Source organism: Lucilia cuprina, chromosome 4 (genome assembly GCF_022045245.1).
Source record: "Lucilia cuprina isolate Lc7/37 chromosome 4, ASM2204524v1, whole genome shotgun sequence".
Classification (NCBI taxonomy): Eukaryota; Metazoa; Arthropoda; class Insecta; order Diptera; family Calliphoridae; genus Lucilia; species Lucilia cuprina.
This window is the reverse complement of record NC_060952.1, coordinates 70,841,755-70,859,252: the sequence shown is the minus strand read 5'-3', so window position 1 is coordinate 70,859,252 and position 17,498 is coordinate 70,841,755. Positions and strand designations below refer to the sequence as shown.

Below are 17,498 nucleotides of genomic sequence, written 5' to 3'. Positions count from 1 at the left end.
TATATAAAAAATGAAAGAACATAGTTTTTAAAAAACTTAAAATTTTAACCAATTCTGTGATAATTAATCGAATTCTTTTACGGCTTTCCATTATTCGATTGCATTTAAACTTATAACCAGTTAATTCTATACCCGATGGAAAAAATATGTGAGAAATGCATATTCGACCATGCCGAATCTTCTATACCCACCATCAAATTTTGTGCAGTAAAATTAAATTACATTGTGTTAGGTCCTCTCATTTATATGATACATTAAAGAATAAATAAGAAATGAAACTGTTGTCAAAAGTACCTAAGTCTACTGTCATCCGGTACCTAACTCTAAGAATGTATTAGTAGAATTCTCAAGTCAGCATAGTTGCAAAAAATAGTATTGAAAAATATTGAAAAAAAATTATTACATTTCAATTTATACTTTGAAAGGTTTCTTAAGATATTTTGCACATATTTTATCTATAAACATTTTATAAACACGTCTATTTGTTTTTTAATCTATAATATTGAAAAATAAATTATTTATTTGAAATATCTTTTTCGTTTACCATACGAATATTTACAACATTGTTTTTTTTTAGTTTTAATTTCAAACAACAAAAATTCAATGTCAAAAAACAAAAAATATTTTTTTTTCGTTTGTAAAAAATATATTATTTTCGGGCTATTAAATGTGTTTAAATTTTGGAAAAAAATTATAAAATATAATGTTAAGTGATCAACAATGTTTCAAAGTGCTATTATCCTCAAATTTTCGCGAAAAAATTCAGATGTTTTGGGAGAGAGAATACAATTTTTACGTATGTGTTGGATTTACACAGCACTCGTCTGTGAGAAGAGCGTAATGTTATTGTTGTAAAAAAATGACAGCGTTTCACTTCTTGTTTATTCTTTGTGATACATACTGAATTTGACTATTCGAAATTAATGAGCGTTCAAGTAATTTTCTGATAAATTGTGAACCAATCGTCATAAGATTTGGTAGAGAGATTATGACTTGTAATAAACTCAGTTATATCCAATTCTTTTGCATTTTTCAGGGGTAATGGTTAATTATAAACCAATCGTCATAATATTTGGCAGAGAGATTTTGTCTTGTATAAACTTGTTTCTAAGCCAGTAGAGCATTAAAATTAATTGCTGGAGGGGACCTTATATGGGGGTAGGGGCAATTATGTATTAATACTCATAAAATTTGAGAGATTGTGGCTCGTATGAAACATATTTATGTGGAATTTCTTCGCACACAAACATTTTATATTTCTAAATGGGTTTAGGGTTAGTTATTAACCGATCCGCAAAGAATTTTGTATATATTTTGGATTGTATAAAACATATTTGCCTCAAGTGTCATTGCTGTAATGATCCTTGAAGTCGTTTTATGGGACTTTATATAGGGGGTAGATTCAATAAGGGACCAATCCTCATAAAATTTAACAGAGAAATTTTGTCATATAACAAACTTATTTATGTATGTCGAATTTCTGAAAGGAACCTTAATTGGGGCTTAGGGTCAATTGCAAACCGATCCTCCAAAAATTTGGTAGATATTTTGGATTGTATGAAACATATTTGCGTCAAGTGTCAGCGTTGTATTTGTACTTTTTAATTTTCTGAAGGGGACCTTTTATTCCTCATACAATTTGACAAAGATATTTAGGTTCCTATAAAATATTTTCATGTTGAATATAACTGCTTTTTTCAATTATGAGCTTTCAAGTCATTTTCTGAAGAGGACTTTATATGACGGGTCAATTATGGGCCGATCCTTATAAAATTTTACAATGAGATTCATGTTCCATAAAACATGATTGAATCTAATAAGGACCTAGAATATATATACTTTTAAGGGACTTAGACGAATATTTCGATGCGTTACAAACTGAATGACGAAAACAATATACCTCATATTTTTTGATGGTTTGTATAATTGCAAAAAAATGCAAATAAATAGGAAATAATTTGCTTTTTGTTTAATTTGTTAAAATAACGTATACTAATATCCAAAAAAAAAAAATAATGAATAAATGAAAAAACAACATGGCGATGAACTGTCAAAACGAATTACGAATGTGTTGTAGAAACGGGATATTTGGCTATCGTCATTCAGAGGCCGAATTAGGCAATTCTACTGATCGTGAAAACTTTTTTAGTTTGAGAACTTTCTGTTTCCAATTTTTAATTAGAACACCTTTTACGAAAAAAATAAAAAATCATAAAATGCAGAGATATATTAAAATTACAAATATAAGTTTTAAGGGCTAATATTTAGGTGAAGGATTAAGGATTATTGAGCACTCAGATAGTTACTATTGTTTGCTAGTTTAAGCGGCCAATGGAGGTGGTTTAAACTTAATCAAGAAATGCAATATATATTTCCTGTTCATTTTAAAATATTCCCGTTACATATACATATGGATCGTTTCTGAATTATTTGCATAGCACCGGTATTTAATAAAATACGAATAAAAAAAATTGCAATTTAGAACAATGAATAATTTGAAATTTTTTCGAATAAACGAATATTCGAATAAAATTTTAATGTTACCAAAATCTACTGAGAAATTTAAAATAGGTTGAGATTGAACTATGTATCGTATCTTAAGATTTTTAATGTGTTTTGCAAGTTTTATTTACTATATATTAATAAATTATTCGAATAAAAACGTTTATTCTTAATTCGTTCGAATAATCGAGTAATTTTTAAAATTTAGTCGACTACTCGAATAAAAAAAGTATACAAAGGAAACAAATCGTTTTTAGATGATTAATTAAGGGGGAGTTTTTCTGATAAAGATAATCTTCATTCTTTGGTTAAACCTGGATTAATATATTTTTCGTGTTTTTCAGTTATCAGTAAAGTTACTTATTATCTTAGTTTAACTGAGTGTAATTGGCCAATTAAACTTAAGTTATAAGTGAGAAAACACAATTAACAAAAACAATAAATCAATGATTTCAGAAGAACAAAAACTTAATATTTTAAGTACATTACAATTTTCTGAATTGTTTTGTTTTATTCAGCAATGTTTTAAATGTTTATTTAACATTTTTCCAAAATTTTCCATTTTACAAAAGTATTGTTTACAAAAGACATTTGTTCATTGTTTATGTTTTTGAGTGAAAAGTAGGCAATACTAACAAAGTTAACTGAGCTTAAATCTAAAACTGAAAAACACAATCATCGGTTAAAGTCCGCCTAAATTTGTTCCGAGTTTAATCTAACAGCAAGTTAAGTCTAGTTTAACTGAGGAGTAAGAATCCCGCCCCAATTTAAGTAAGTTTATGTAACAGAAAAAATTAGAGACATAACGGTTATAAGAAATATGACGAAAAGGTTTCATTTGACAATTAAAAGCGATGGATTTAAAATTATTGCGATAATTATTCATTATTATAAGATATTTTTGTAATACGTGTACCAAACCAATTATGACATTAAGACATGTTGTTTTCGACACAGAAAATTATTCTGAGCTGATTGTTTTACTTTAAGTTGTGTATAGGACCATTTATTCTATGCGTTACAAACATCAGTACAAATCCAATATACGCTCCGCAATTATGTAGTGTAGGGTATAAAAATGTCTTATATATATTGTTCATTTCTAATAAAAATGACCACCTTAATGTATTCAAACCAAAAATATAAGCCATAAATCTCTTTTTAGATACATATTTAATTTAAAAATTAATTTCTGTACATAAACAACTACTTATAGAAAAATATTAATATTATTAAAAAAAACTTTTTTATGTACAAATAATTACAAAATGGTAAATTAAAAACAACTGAATAAACAATAAAACCAATTGCTAGTTTTACTTGGAAAGCGGAAATGTTCCAATAAGAAATTTGAAGACTAAAAACCGTTTAGCAAACAAAACAAATTAAAAATCAAATTAAACAAAACAGCTACCTTCGCATACAACTGTTGAATTGAGAAATATAACAACAATATGGCATCTCTGAAATGACGTAAATCCATTTGTCATACTTTATTTGCTTCTGTCATCTTCGTTGTTTTTATTTTCAGTTTCTTCTTCGAAATGGCGACTAACGTTTGCAGCAGATTATTTGTGACGAGGAATTTAGTGAATTTAACAAAAAATCTAAGACCAGTTCAAAGAAATTATAATAATTACCGTTTTAATGCAGAAAATAGAAAAAATTATGTAAAATATTTACTAATAGTTGGTGGCGGTGTGACCGCATTTGTGTGTGCAAATTTAGTTAAAACCAAAACGAATACTGTTCAGGCATTTAATATTAAACGCATTAAGGTAATTAAATTACATTGGCTAACTTTATATTCATCTTACTGTGTGTTAAAATGAGTGTGAAAGTGTTGGAACAAAAGATTCCTATGAATATAATGCTAGTGGAAGTAAATTTTGTGGAAAAGTCAATACATATTGTCTGGATAAGTGAAATTTTCTTTTATCTATTTTTAGCAATGTTTTGACACTGCTTTCATTTGGTTACGTTATTCGTGTTATTTATTTACGTTATTTTGTAAAGAGAAATATTCTCTTTATTTTGTTTCTCGTTATTTCATTGTTATCAACAGATGTTTTTTGTTTACATTTTATTTAACATCAGTGTTGCCAGAACATAAAATATATTCAATGAAGATTTTACAACATTTAGGAGAGAATTAAAAATCATGATGAATCAGAACTTAATTAATACATATTCTCGAAATAATTATGATATTGAAGTTATGACATCATTTTATTTTAAATATTTAAAAAATAAACAATCTATCAACATAGTATTTCTTAAATTTTAATGATAATGAGATTAACTCATACATAATTTAATATGTTATTTCGATTTTCTTGATCAGTAAACTTTGCTAGGAATTGATGACTTGTAAATATTATTTTTATAGGCATTTTAATGAAAAACTTATCTATTGCAGAAAAGGATATATTATTGATTTAAAAGTAAAAAAATTAAAAAAATACCTATATACAAAACGTTTCAGGGAAAATATAGACACTTTTTAAATAAAGTACCTCGATATGTTTTTATTCTTTAATATTATTTTTGAAACAAATATTTACTTATTAAATATAATTTTAACACAATTTCAATATGTGTAAAAATATTGTCAAATAATACAATAGAAGTGTTGTTTTTTCACACATTTTCGTGATTAAATTCAATTAGTATTAAAGGTTTTTACAGTTTTTATGTATGTAGAAGGTTGAATACAATTTTTTTAAGTTGGTTCAACAAACCTTCTTAATATAGGTACTAGCTGTATCCAGTGTGCTTTGTTACCATAAAAGTTATGTAAATAAAAAACACTTTACAATTTTGAATAATATTTTTCTATCAAAAACTATCAAAGAGATATACGAAATTTTGTATGTAATTCATATAGGCGATGTCAATGCCTCATTGAGACTCGGATCATTATATTCATATGGGGGCCAACGACAATTGGTTTACATAAGAAAGATGTTACGCCCACTATAGCCATTCCGCCCATGGATGTCAAAGTTGTCCATACTAAGTTTCTGAGATATGCGACTTTTAACTTGAAGTTTTGGAGACATACAGGAAGAAACTGAAAATTTTATAAAAGTCTCAAGAATTTAAGAATAAATTTGGGAAACTAAACTTCATTTATAAATTCAACAATGACAACTGAAAACAACAGGAGGGTATTTTGTAATTCGATTAAGAATAAACTATTAACAAACGATTTAGTTTACATATCGAATTACAAAATGGCCTTAAAATTAATAAAATTAGTTTTTTATAATTTTGAGATATGTTTACGTTGAAGTATTTCAATGTTTTTTAATGAAAAAGCATAAGTGTTTTTAAGTATTTTTAGAACTAATAGATTTAAATATTCAGCTACATATGATTATTGTTTAATCAACATATCCATTCACTAATTCACTCACGCATATGAGAAAACGAATGAACGAGTGTTGCATTTCTATACGGACGATACCAATTTCATAATGTTCATAATCATATGATCACCTGACAAAAAAGTGAAAAACCAGGTGAACGTTTATAATTATGATGAGATTGTTGCGTTTGTTGCTTGTTGCCAGACACCAGCACATATATAATAAAATACATACTAATAAAACAAAAACAAATTAAAATAAAGTTGACAACAATGAGTTTAACAAAAAGCCAACAAACTTTTCATTGTAACTTATCTAAATGACAAAATCTTATTTAGCGGTGATTGTTGTATGACTGTCTGACTGTCGGTCTGTCTGATGATCGTATGTGTGTGGTTCACGGCATGAGTGCGTACTTATGTCTCTGACTGAATGTCACTTGGTTCAACTAATAACTCATGATACTTTGTTGATATTAAATTACAACTAAAACAAAAACATTAACAAACTGGAAAAAACTTAAATGAGCGCCAGGTTTTTTTTGGAAAAAACAAGTCAAAAAAATCACACAGAGATTTAATAATTTTCGTTCAAAATAATAGTTTTTATGTTCTAATGATGAATTATGATTTTCTTAGATAAAATTAATAATATGGTTTTATAATTGATTAGTTTAGTTTAGTTGTAAGGGTTGTATACCCATCTCGTATATACACTCGAAGACCGAAAGGGTTCATTGTGATTCCTTTTAATGAAGAATAAACAACAAGAATGTTAGAGAAAAGACAGAAAAGTAGGATAGATAGTAAAAATGAGAAAAGTAAGAATTTTCGCCCATACAGGATTACATAAAAAGTGGAAATGGAAGGGAAATATCCATTGTCCTTCACCTGAATAACTGATGAAGCCTATTATGTCGCCTAAGTCACAACCTGCTACATCTCCCAGTTTATCGTTGAATCTTCTACCTAGTTACTTCAGTCTAAAACTCTGTACTCATAATATATGCCCTACTGTTTTCAGGTTCTCTTCGTCGTCACACAACCTACAAAAATCCTGCGTGTTAGCGACCCTTAAAGGCCCCAAATGCGCAGTGACCAGTTATTACCCCTAATAAAGTCCTTATCTTCCTGTCCATTCCTTGTAGTATACTGGTTGCTTTTAGGTTTAATTTCGGCCATATTGCAATAGAAATAGTTGGTAGAATTTTTGATTTTTCCAAAGATTAGTCTATAGTAATAACATATAGGGGGTTTTACAGAACTTTCCATACTATTAAGATCAAGCTCTGAACTCTGTCTGACCAATGTTTGCAAATATATAGTTTAAATCTAAGAAAGGATTCACAGGACTCGATAAGCAAATGTGATTCAATAATTTGGAATAGTACAGCAACAGATTATATGAATGCCAATTCTATGAAACTTTCCAGATACCTTAAAGATGTTTACGATGTAATGTATAAAAACAAGAATGTTTTTATTACTCTTGTTTAAAAATATTCAATAATTGTCCTAATACAGATAGAAAAGTCTAGATACCATAAAATCCGTTTGACTGTTGAAACGAAACTCTTTACATACTTTATTTGCCAACATCTAAAGATTATTGACTTAATTACCTTCATTAACAAGGATACCTTCCTCAAACTTAAGCTCTTATTAAGCCAAATTTTATTCAATATTAAGATCAAAACAGAGACGAATATCTTATTGAGATTTTAAACACAATTTGCCACCTACTGCACTTATCTCTATTGGGTTATAAGATTGATATCACATTTTTGTATACGATCCCAGATGAAAGATAACAACATCATTTGCACACACATACTCAGATAGATAAGTCTAGAAACCTTAATAAAACTGACATCATCCTTTTCACAGCTACTGGCAAATACTTCAGAAACTAAAAACAATTCAACAAACAACAATCATACAACATTTGCAACCTACAATTCAATCGTAAAGTCATACATCATGGAATTGTGTCATGAAATATTTTAAAATTTATTGTATTTATGTCAGTCATTTCAATTGTACAAACATTATTAAAATATGCCATAAAAATAACAAAAAAGACATTATAACAATTGTCTGCCCTAAACACAAGGAGTCTGGAGTTAAGTATTTTTGCATTAAACTCCACCTTCTTGTGTTTTATAACGATCATTATTATACAAAGTACTGCTACCGATATTATCTGTTTTATTTTTATCTGTTCCTTCATATTTTATTCCCATTTTTTATTTTTGTTTTGTTTTGTTAATTCTCGTAAATATAGCAAGTAAAATTATTCGTAATATTGTAGACATATTTAAATGAATTTGTGATTTATTTTGTTGATAGTGGCATTTTCTTAAATGTTACATGGATACGTTTGTATGTATGTATGTTTTCCAGTACAAATGTTGTTGTTTAGTATGTTTAACATTTAAACGTTCTGAGCCACAGGTGGGTGTTTTGTTATTGTTGTTATTATTATTATGTATTTAACTTATAATTTGCAGTAGTCGATTTTAGTGCCAAGCGAATGACGATTGTTCAGGCACTCACTCGATCAGTTGATTATTGAAGCATGTGTCTATTGTATCTTATTATGGATATTTGGCGCCATTTAAATTAACATTTGTATCAAATTTCTTTATTGTTGTTTGTAATTCGTAACTGATAATTTATAGGCCAATTTGTTTATTTTGATGTTATATGATTTGTTAACTCTACAACTTAATTTATGATTATTTTTCCTATTTTTATTGTTATTATTCTTTATAGTTTTCTGTTGAATAAACACCGCGCACTTAAAGAAATTATATCCGTGAGAATATTTAATATGAAACCTGATATTTATTATTTAAAATTAATAAGCAGATTTTTTTTTACAGAATAAATTCTGTTGTTCTGAAATATTTTGTATTAAGTATTAGCAAAATCTGATTGTTTAGGAATAAATTTAAGATATAATAGCTACATCGACAATAAATCGTACAACTCATGATTATGGCCTATACTGGTTTGGTTTGGAACATATTCTACTTATTCTGGGGAAGGACTTTAAAATAGTTCTAAAAATGGCTTGTATTGTTTGTGTCGGAATTATACCAAAAGTTAAGAAAAAACTTTACAACAGTTTTTCAAATGGTTGTTTTTTCAGCAACTTTTGTTCGATATTATTAAGATTTCACAAATTTTGAGAAATAGAAATCTGTCTTTGTATATCTTTCGAAAAATTCGTGATACAAAACTATAAAAAATAAATGGAACTTCGTTTAGATATAAATTGATTTTCTTTTAACTAGTTCCAAAGGGATGATAATTAGTAATGTTTAATTGGTTACATAAAAGCATCTGTAAAAGTTCTTTAACAAATGTTCCACTGATTAGATTCTAATAGTATTGGAAACATTATTACTTTAATTTATTTTATTTTATTGAAATATTTTTAATATTTTTGTTTAAATAGCGAGATGAACTTTCCTCTTCCGTAAAACTCACTGCACGAGAAAGACGTTTTATTAAATTCTCTTCGGTGGAATATGATGGACAATTGTATATGACACCACAAGATTTTCTTGATTCTGTTGTTGAACAAGAACCCAGACGTGAGTACTTAAACAAAGTTAAAACGCTTATTCATAATCATTATAAAATAAAATATTCATTAAACAATTGTTTTTTAACATTGATTAATTTAAAAAAATATTATGAATAGGACCTTACTGATTTTTAAAAAAATTTATAATATTTTTCCAAAAGCCCGTCTCAAACGTCGTATATTAACCGATCAAGAGGTAACAAAAATTAAGGATGAAACACCACCATTAAAGAAGGGCTCTAATCAATTATTTAGAACTCTTAGAGATAAAGGTAACTAAATGTTTATTTAGAAATCTGACGATACATAAATATGATTTCAATTTATGTAATTTAAATAATTCTTAATATTTCAAATAATTTCAGGAATTATATCTTATACGGAATACTTGTTTCTTTTATCTATTTTGACTAGTAAGTATTTTTAAATTATGAAAATTTAGTAAAAATGAAAATTTTTATGTGTTTTGTTATTAGAACCCAAATCTGGTTTTCGTATTGCCTTTAATATGTTTGATACTGATGGTAATCAACGTGTGGACAAAAATGAATTTTTGGTGGTAAGCTTTTTTGCTATTATAATTACTTGCGTGAACTACATTCAAAAAATGATTCTCTTATTACAAAAAACTTAATTTTTAAAATATAATTTCTGTAGACTTTTATATTTCTGACTAGTCTTTGCTTTAAAATCCAATGATATTGATTAAATCTTTTGAAATTTCTAACGTTTTTTTTTTTTTTTTTTTGCATTTTAAAAGTATTTTTGATTTGAATTTGATTGTCTTTAACAAGATTGGAACGACCTTTTGAAGAGTTTTTTTTTTCATTTACAATTTATGCCCTGAATAGAACTAACCACTGAACTTATTACAATAAGGTCAAGTGCCAAGGAATTATTTTCTAGAAAGCTCTTTAAATACACATCATTTCAAAGAGCCAGTTCTAGAAATACTAGGAAAATCCCCAGTTTCATGTATGCTATCAAACAATCTATATTAGTTCTGTTAGTTTTCATTTAGTTAATTTAAAACAAATTCTACAAATTTTGTTAATATAAATTATGTATTGATTGTTCCCATTTCACAGTTATTATAAAAATATCTTAAAATAATATTTGAATGTAGTTGCACGTTTAAAAAAATGGTATATTATGATTTTATTAATTTATAATTTTTTTGCATGCCGTGTTTTTATCTTTTTATATTATTTTTTTTTATAATTTAGATTTTAAAAATTTTGGGTGGCTCTTTTCGTTCACATGAATTGGATGAGGAAACTAGACGCATTGTAAGCATTTTTATTTTTTATTTTTGAGAAAAAATGCTTTATTTAAAAAATCGACATTAAAATTTGAAAAATACTAGTATTAAACTTTAAAACAAATGCGTAACCTAGGAAAATTTGCGTAGTTAATATTATGAATCTCTATATTTTGTCCCCAATAGTTTTCCCTAGGTTTTAGAATTCGGTCTACAGCTGAAACTAAACCCAAAAGCAACAAGAATAACATTAAGAATAGACAGGAAGAGTAAAAAGATGTTTATTAAGTGTTCCTTTAGGGGTGATTTTTGTAGGTTGCGTGAGGACGAAGAGAAACCGGAAACAATAGGGCATATCTTATGCTGCTGTCCCAAAATACAGAGTCTGAGACCGTAATAGCTAAGTAGAAGGTTCCTCGATGAAATGGGAGATGTTGCAGGATGTAATTAGGCCACATATTAGGTTTCATCAAAGGATTATCTTGGTTTTTCAGGTGACGGACAATGGAGATTTCCTTTCAATTTCCACTTTCTCTATGTAATTCTTTATGGGGGAAATTCTTAACCTTCTCACTTTTTTACTCTCTCTCTCTCTCTCTTTCTTTCTTACTTCTCTGTCTTCTCTCTAATATTTTGTTTTTTTTCTTTATTAATGGCAATCACAATGAACCCTTTGAGTCTCCAAGTGAATGTATTGGTATACAACTCTTTAAAATTACAGTACTTTCAGAGAAGATAACAAGTAGGAAAGTATAGTCAGGCGTGACCGACCATATAATACCCTACACCATGAGTATATTTTAAAAATTTTATTTTTTCATAAAGAAACTTTTATGTTGAATTTCACCTTAATTCCAAATATTTAAGCAAAAATTGTTTTAATGAGGCTTTATATAGGTCAAACATGGGCCAATCCTCGGTAAATTTGGGAAAAGGATATAGTTTTAAATAACAGTTAGTTTTGTTGAGTTTCATTGCGATAAAAATGGTTACAAGTCAATTTTAGACGTTTAAGACATTTTTTGAAGGGGGTTTGTATGGGGGCTAGGGTTAAATAAGGGCCGATCATAACAAAAATCTGCAGTGTCATTTATACTTATATAAAACTTATTTGAAATTATGGCATAAAAATTCCAAATCGGGAGATACGTTTGTATAAGTAGGTTAGGTTAGGTTACATGTCTTAATCGACTCAAAAAAAAAATATTCTGAATCGATCGGTGTGTTACAAACATCAGCACAAATGTATAATACCCTCCTACCCACTATAGTGGTGTAGGGTATAAAAATAAACACAAAGTGATTATAGTGTAATACTTTTTGAACTACTTTAATATTTTTTACTAATTAGTTGACCGCCACTGTGAATAATGTCGATTTTTTAAATAAGCTAATTTTTATTCATTTACAATCGTTTCATATAATAATTAAAAATTATTTATGTATTTTTTATAACAAAAAAACATTATCCAAAACATATAGCTTACCAATACAGGATATATGCATAGGTTTTGTAACATTTCAATTAGATTTATTTATAGATTGTCATAATATTTTATTTTTTTGCAATTATTTAAATTTATTATTATCATTTTGTTTGCTATATTGGAAAAAACTTTAGCTTAAACGTTTAGTTTCCACTGAAGAACAAGCCAAAGAATTGTATTACAAGAAAAAGAAAGACAAAAAGGTCACAAACACATTTGTAAGTTAAACAGGTTAAACGTTTTTTATTTTATTTTGTTTATTGGCTTCAATTAAATTTGTTTTTCTGTTCTGTTACTAGTTTTGTTAAATTAATTTTTATTTATTTACCAGCAAATAATTTGTTTTATTTTTAATTTGTTTTAAAGGAATTACAATTTGACAATTCCTTTAACTTTTTCTAAACCATTTGTTTGAAAACATAACAGTAACTTATGCAAGTGGTTTTCAAAAGTTATGCTTTTTTTCTGTTTATTTTTTGTGCAGCTGCTTTAAAATAGTTTTAAGTATTTTAAGTTTATCTCTTTTAAAGCAGCATGTGAATTAAATTTTTTTTCATTTGTTTAAACTTTAGTTATTATTTTCTTAATGCTTTTGTTTTGTTCTACAAAATTAGCTGCACATTTCTTTTAAATTATTAAGGACTTCTTACTAAGTAAAAAAAACAACAAAAGAAAAACATAGTACATTCGTACAATTTATACGTTTTGTAAGTAAAATTTCATTTCTAAGGTCACCTAAAATATCCTACCCTTGTTCCTTTTTTTCTAAATAGTTTTATTTCTGTTTCCTTTCTTATTTTGTAAAAATGTTTTATAATTATTTTGACTTTTTTTAAGTTTTTTTTGAAATCCTTTTTTTGTGACATATGTATAACATTGTTATTAACTGTGTACTTTCTAACTTTTTAAACAAATTTATCCCCTTAATATTACCTCCCTACTGTGTGTGTATGTATGCGTGTACATAATTGTGCTAAGATGGAACGCATTTTTAGTGGAGCTTGGAAAGATAAACGCGGTAAAACTCAAACTAATGAGGAGGAATCCGAACAAGTTAAAAAAGATGGTGATGAAGAAAGCGAAGAGGTATTAACTGCTTTTAATAGGAATATATTTAAGAAACTTTTTATTATTTTTATAATATACATAATAATTTTTGTAAAGCTTTCTTTCTTCTTTTTAATATGCTTTAAATTTTGTCGAAAAAGCTTAGTAATTTTAGCATTATACAAAAAAAAAACAAGACTGACATAGTTAAATTTTGAAAAATGTTTAACAAACTTTGCTTAAAAAACCTTAGCACACCTCTACAAATCACAAGAAATCATTTACTTTTTCGACATTTTTGTATATTAAACAAACTCTTTTAACTCTAATCCATAGTCAAACTTGTTAATCACTTAACTAACCATATTTAATATATAATATTCTATTGTCAACTAATTCATTTATTTATAATTTAACACTTTTGATTTTTATTTATAATAAACCATTCTTTCGTAATAACTAGGATAATTATATCGATGATGAGGAAGGTTTACAGCGTAAACATAAAGTGGACACAACTTTGCAAACCCATTTGTTTGGTAAAAAAGGCAATCAGGATTTATACTATGAGGGTTTCTATAAATTCATGGACAATTTACAAACTGAAGTATTAGAATTGGAATTTACCGAATTCTCTAAAGGCAACAAAGCCATAACTGAAGTAGATTTTGCCAAAATATTATTACGTTATACCTATTTGGATACGGATGAATATGATAGTTTTTTGGAACGTCTTTTAGATCGTGTTAAGGATGAACAGGGCATAACATTTGATGAATTTCGTGATTTTTGTCGATTCCTTAACAATCTGGAAGATTTTGCAATAGCTATGCGTATGTACACTTTAGCCGATCGTGCTATTTCGAAAGGTGACACACACTTTCATACATATATATAATATATAGAACTTATTATTAACTCAATGCTATGCTTAAATGTCATTTACAGATGAATTTTCAAGAGCTGTTAAAATTTGTACCGGCTATACCTTGTCCAAACACTTGATTGATACTGTATTTGCCATTTTCGATCAGGATGGTGATGGTTTATTGTCTTATAAGGAATTTATTGCTATAATGAAAGAACGCTTACATCGTGGTTTTAAAGTAAGTGGTCATATGCTTGAATATAATGAAGAGTTAGATGAATTCGATGAACCTGAATATCCAATGTTTTCTGTATGGCGAAGACGTGTCTGTCGCAATTTAGATTTTTTCTTCTATGACAGTGATATTCCTTGAATTCATCGAATCGAATGCATATTGCTGTGCCTTGTCTTTATTAATCGTATTTTATTTTTTTATTATTATTATTAATTTGACATAATACTTCTTGTCTGACAAAAAGGATCTATGTGCAAGTTTTGCATTGTTTCATCATTTAAAAGTCCCATTCGCCTTTTATTCAAAAGATTTTAAAAATATTCTGCAAAATACTTAGTTTTTATAACACATTGTCCTTTTTGGTAGCAAGACGTTGATAAGCCATAATATTTAAGCTTTAATTTTTAGTTTTTGTTATCGTTCGCTTAACATATAATCTCTTTTATAAAACCTCACCATGACTCGTTTTAAAATCTCTATTTTGTATTCTTTTTTTAATCATTTTTATTTTTGTTTAACTTATAAATTTAGTTTAAGGCTTATTTAATTTATTTTTTCTAGAATTTATCTTTTTTACTCGTATAACACTGGCTTTACATTTTAAGTTTTTGTATGTGCTTTATTAAAAAAAAAAACTTAAATAAATATTATTTTATTTTAAAATTTTTTAAATAATTTTGTTTTAATTGGCTTTATACGTTCTTTATTTCTTTTTTATGTTTGTCACAACTTATGTGTGCTTTTGTAACTAATATTAAGTTTTATTATTTCATTTAACAGTTCAACAAATTATTATTAGAGACTTTTTATTATTATTTTTTTTCAATACGACAAATAAAGTAGTAGAGATATTGTTAGTTGTATTTAAACTACAAAATGGTTTATCGCATAATATTTATTATGTATACTGAACATACTGCCCATCATATGCATTTTCGCACAGGTCAATAACAATTACGTGTAATGTGTAATTGAGCAATAAATATTTACAATTACTGTTACCTAATTGTAATTGAAGTTTTTCCAATTACAATTACTTCAAATCAGTTGTTGTTTTTGTAGCAACTACACGTATAATGTCGGTGTGACTGGGTGAGATCATGTGTTTATGTGAGAATTTCGAATAATCTGACCAATACAGAATCGATGATTCGAAAACGATGTATTTTTGGAAGATATTATAATAAATATAGAAAAAATATATAAACCCAGAAACAATTTTAGAACTTGTTCTAAGAACTACTAGTTCTAGAAAGAGTGAAAACTGAACCACTTCAGATTCTTAAACAACAGCCTTGGAACTAGAAGTGTCGCCATTAGAATATTGTTGTGGTTCTTAAATACTTCTAAATTGTTTTTAAGAAACTAGTTCTTTTAAACTAGTTGTACATTGCTACTACACTAGTTCAATTGAACACATACTAGTTCCGAAACAACTTCATGGAATCAATTAAAAAAAAATGTCAAAAAATTAAAAATTTATAAAATTATTTTTATCGAAATAGAAAACGCGTTCAAATGTATATTCTTGTGTTCCACTGAAGTACAGAGAAGGGAAAGTTAGCTGCTTGTAACGTATATCCTTACAGAAAATATTTTAAAAGATTACATAAATCTCTTTTAATTAAGTTAACAAACTGAATTTATTTTTGAAGAAATGTTTAACTGGTCAAAAGTTTGAACTTAGAAAAGCATTTAGAATTAGAAGTCATGAAACTTAAATTCACTTTACATCAATGCAAGATTGTTTTGCTCGGAAGTTAATACTTTAGTGACGAAGAATTGAATCGAAATGTAGAATACCAAAGTCGTCAAATGGATAAAAAATCGATTTGTATAAAAAATATTGAATAGGAATGATTATTCCAATATTGTCAATATTCTCTAAAAATGTTTATCTTAATTGAACTTTAAGGAATTTATTTGCATCATTACATTACAAATCTCCTATTCACAATCGGTGTTGTACGGTTGTATCGTAATATGTAATAATATTTAATTATTGATTTGTTTTTGTTTCAAAAAATAACATACGAAGCTAGAACAGATAAATATATTGCCTATTAAGTTAATAAGTAGTTTTTAAATAATAATGAAGTTAATTCTCAAGTACGTTTTGAAAAAACTTCAAAAATTGAAATTCCAGCGTAATGTTACAAAAAATTAAAAATACATTTTAAGAATTAATAAAGTTCTCTTCCATAAAGCCTTCAAAAATAAATTATTCTATGAGGTTCCATTGTCGTCGTAAAATAATCTATAAGGTTTCACTACCGTCAAACCAATGATTGGGCTCGAATTAGAATTGGCTTTTATCGTTTCATCAAAAAATCATTCGGCAAATCTTTAAGGTTACATCCACTATCGTCGAACCGAAGATTGAGCTTGAATTAGAATTGGCTTTTATCGTTTCATCAAAAAATCATTTGGCTTAATTTGGCAAACATTTTCAAAATTATTAAAAATTTTAAAAGCCAACACTAATAATATGCTAAAAAAATATGTACTAAAATAAATTGAATCCTAGATTTGATAATCAAAAAAGACATGTTTATTATTTACAGAATGTTAACGCGGATTTCGATCACAACGTAAGTGATAGTGTCATATTTAAAATGGTTAAACAGGAAAAGTTTTAAATAATTATAACAGTTATACTTAATATAATTTTTTAATTAAACTGCTGTATTTGTAATTTAAATTTAATAATTTAATTCAGTTTGATTTTGAAGCAAAAAAAGAACTCGCTTGATTAAAGAATTTTATTTATTTACTTACAGTCGGTGGCCAAATCTGAAGGATGGGATGCTTTCAAAGTTTGCGTTAAACAGGAAATGAAACAAAATAGATAAATTATTAAAAAAGGCATAAAAACTAGTTAAACGAAAGAAGCTTTCAAAAGGCCAAATTAAAACTTATATAAAAAATATAACAATTTTTTTAGATTCATATTAATTAAAAAAATGTTTAATTCATGTATAACTTGCCATATAATTAAAATTTTATTTAATTGTTTAAAAATTATATTTTAAGCGCTCAATGAGTTGCCAAGAAGATTCAACGAATCCTATTATTGTAACTCTTGCTATATTGCAATCTTGTTATTATTCAAATTTCTTTGTTATATAATATT

The 17,498-nt window shown here is 26.9% G+C and overlaps 1 protein-coding gene across 7 annotated transcripts; it reads left to right on the top strand.

Moving 5' to 3' along the window:
• Positions 1 to 3,955: 3,955 nt before the first annotated feature.
• On the top strand, positions 3,956 to 17,261 carry LOC111676777 (calcium uptake protein 3, mitochondrial). Of its 7 annotated transcripts, XM_046949153.1 has the most exons (12): positions 3,956 to 3,975; positions 4,034 to 4,280; positions 9,336 to 9,474; positions 9,629 to 9,739; positions 9,833 to 9,880; positions 9,944 to 10,026; positions 10,694 to 10,756; positions 12,350 to 12,433; positions 13,194 to 13,301; positions 13,726 to 14,131; positions 14,211 to 14,368; positions 17,146 to 17,261. In XM_046949153.1, the coding sequence occupies exons 1-12, from the start codon at positions 3,971 to 3,973 to the stop codon at positions 17,215 to 17,217; spliced, it is 1,524 nt and encodes a 507-aa protein (XP_046805109.1). In that variant the 5' UTR covers positions 3,956 to 3,970; the 3' UTR covers positions 17,218 to 17,261. The 7 variants fall into 7 exon arrangements, with proteins under 7 accessions (XP_046805109.1, XP_046805115.1, XP_046805108.1 ...); XM_046949159.1 differs by lacking the exon at positions 12,350 to 12,433; XM_046949152.1 differs by lacking the exon at positions 17,146 to 17,261 and having other exon boundaries at positions 14,211 to 14,952.
• Positions 17,262 to 17,498: the final 237 nt, after the last annotated feature.

Coding starts and splice junctions, on each gene's coding strand:
- LOC111676777 (XM_046949152.1), top strand. Junction 9,881..9,943: donor TCTTTTATCTATTTTGACTA/GTAAGTATTTTT, acceptor TTTTGTTATTAG/AACCCAAATCTGGTTTTCGT. Junction 13,302..13,725: donor GTGATGAAGAAAGCGAAGAG/GTATTAACTGCT, acceptor CGTAATAACTAG/GATAATTATATCGATGATGA.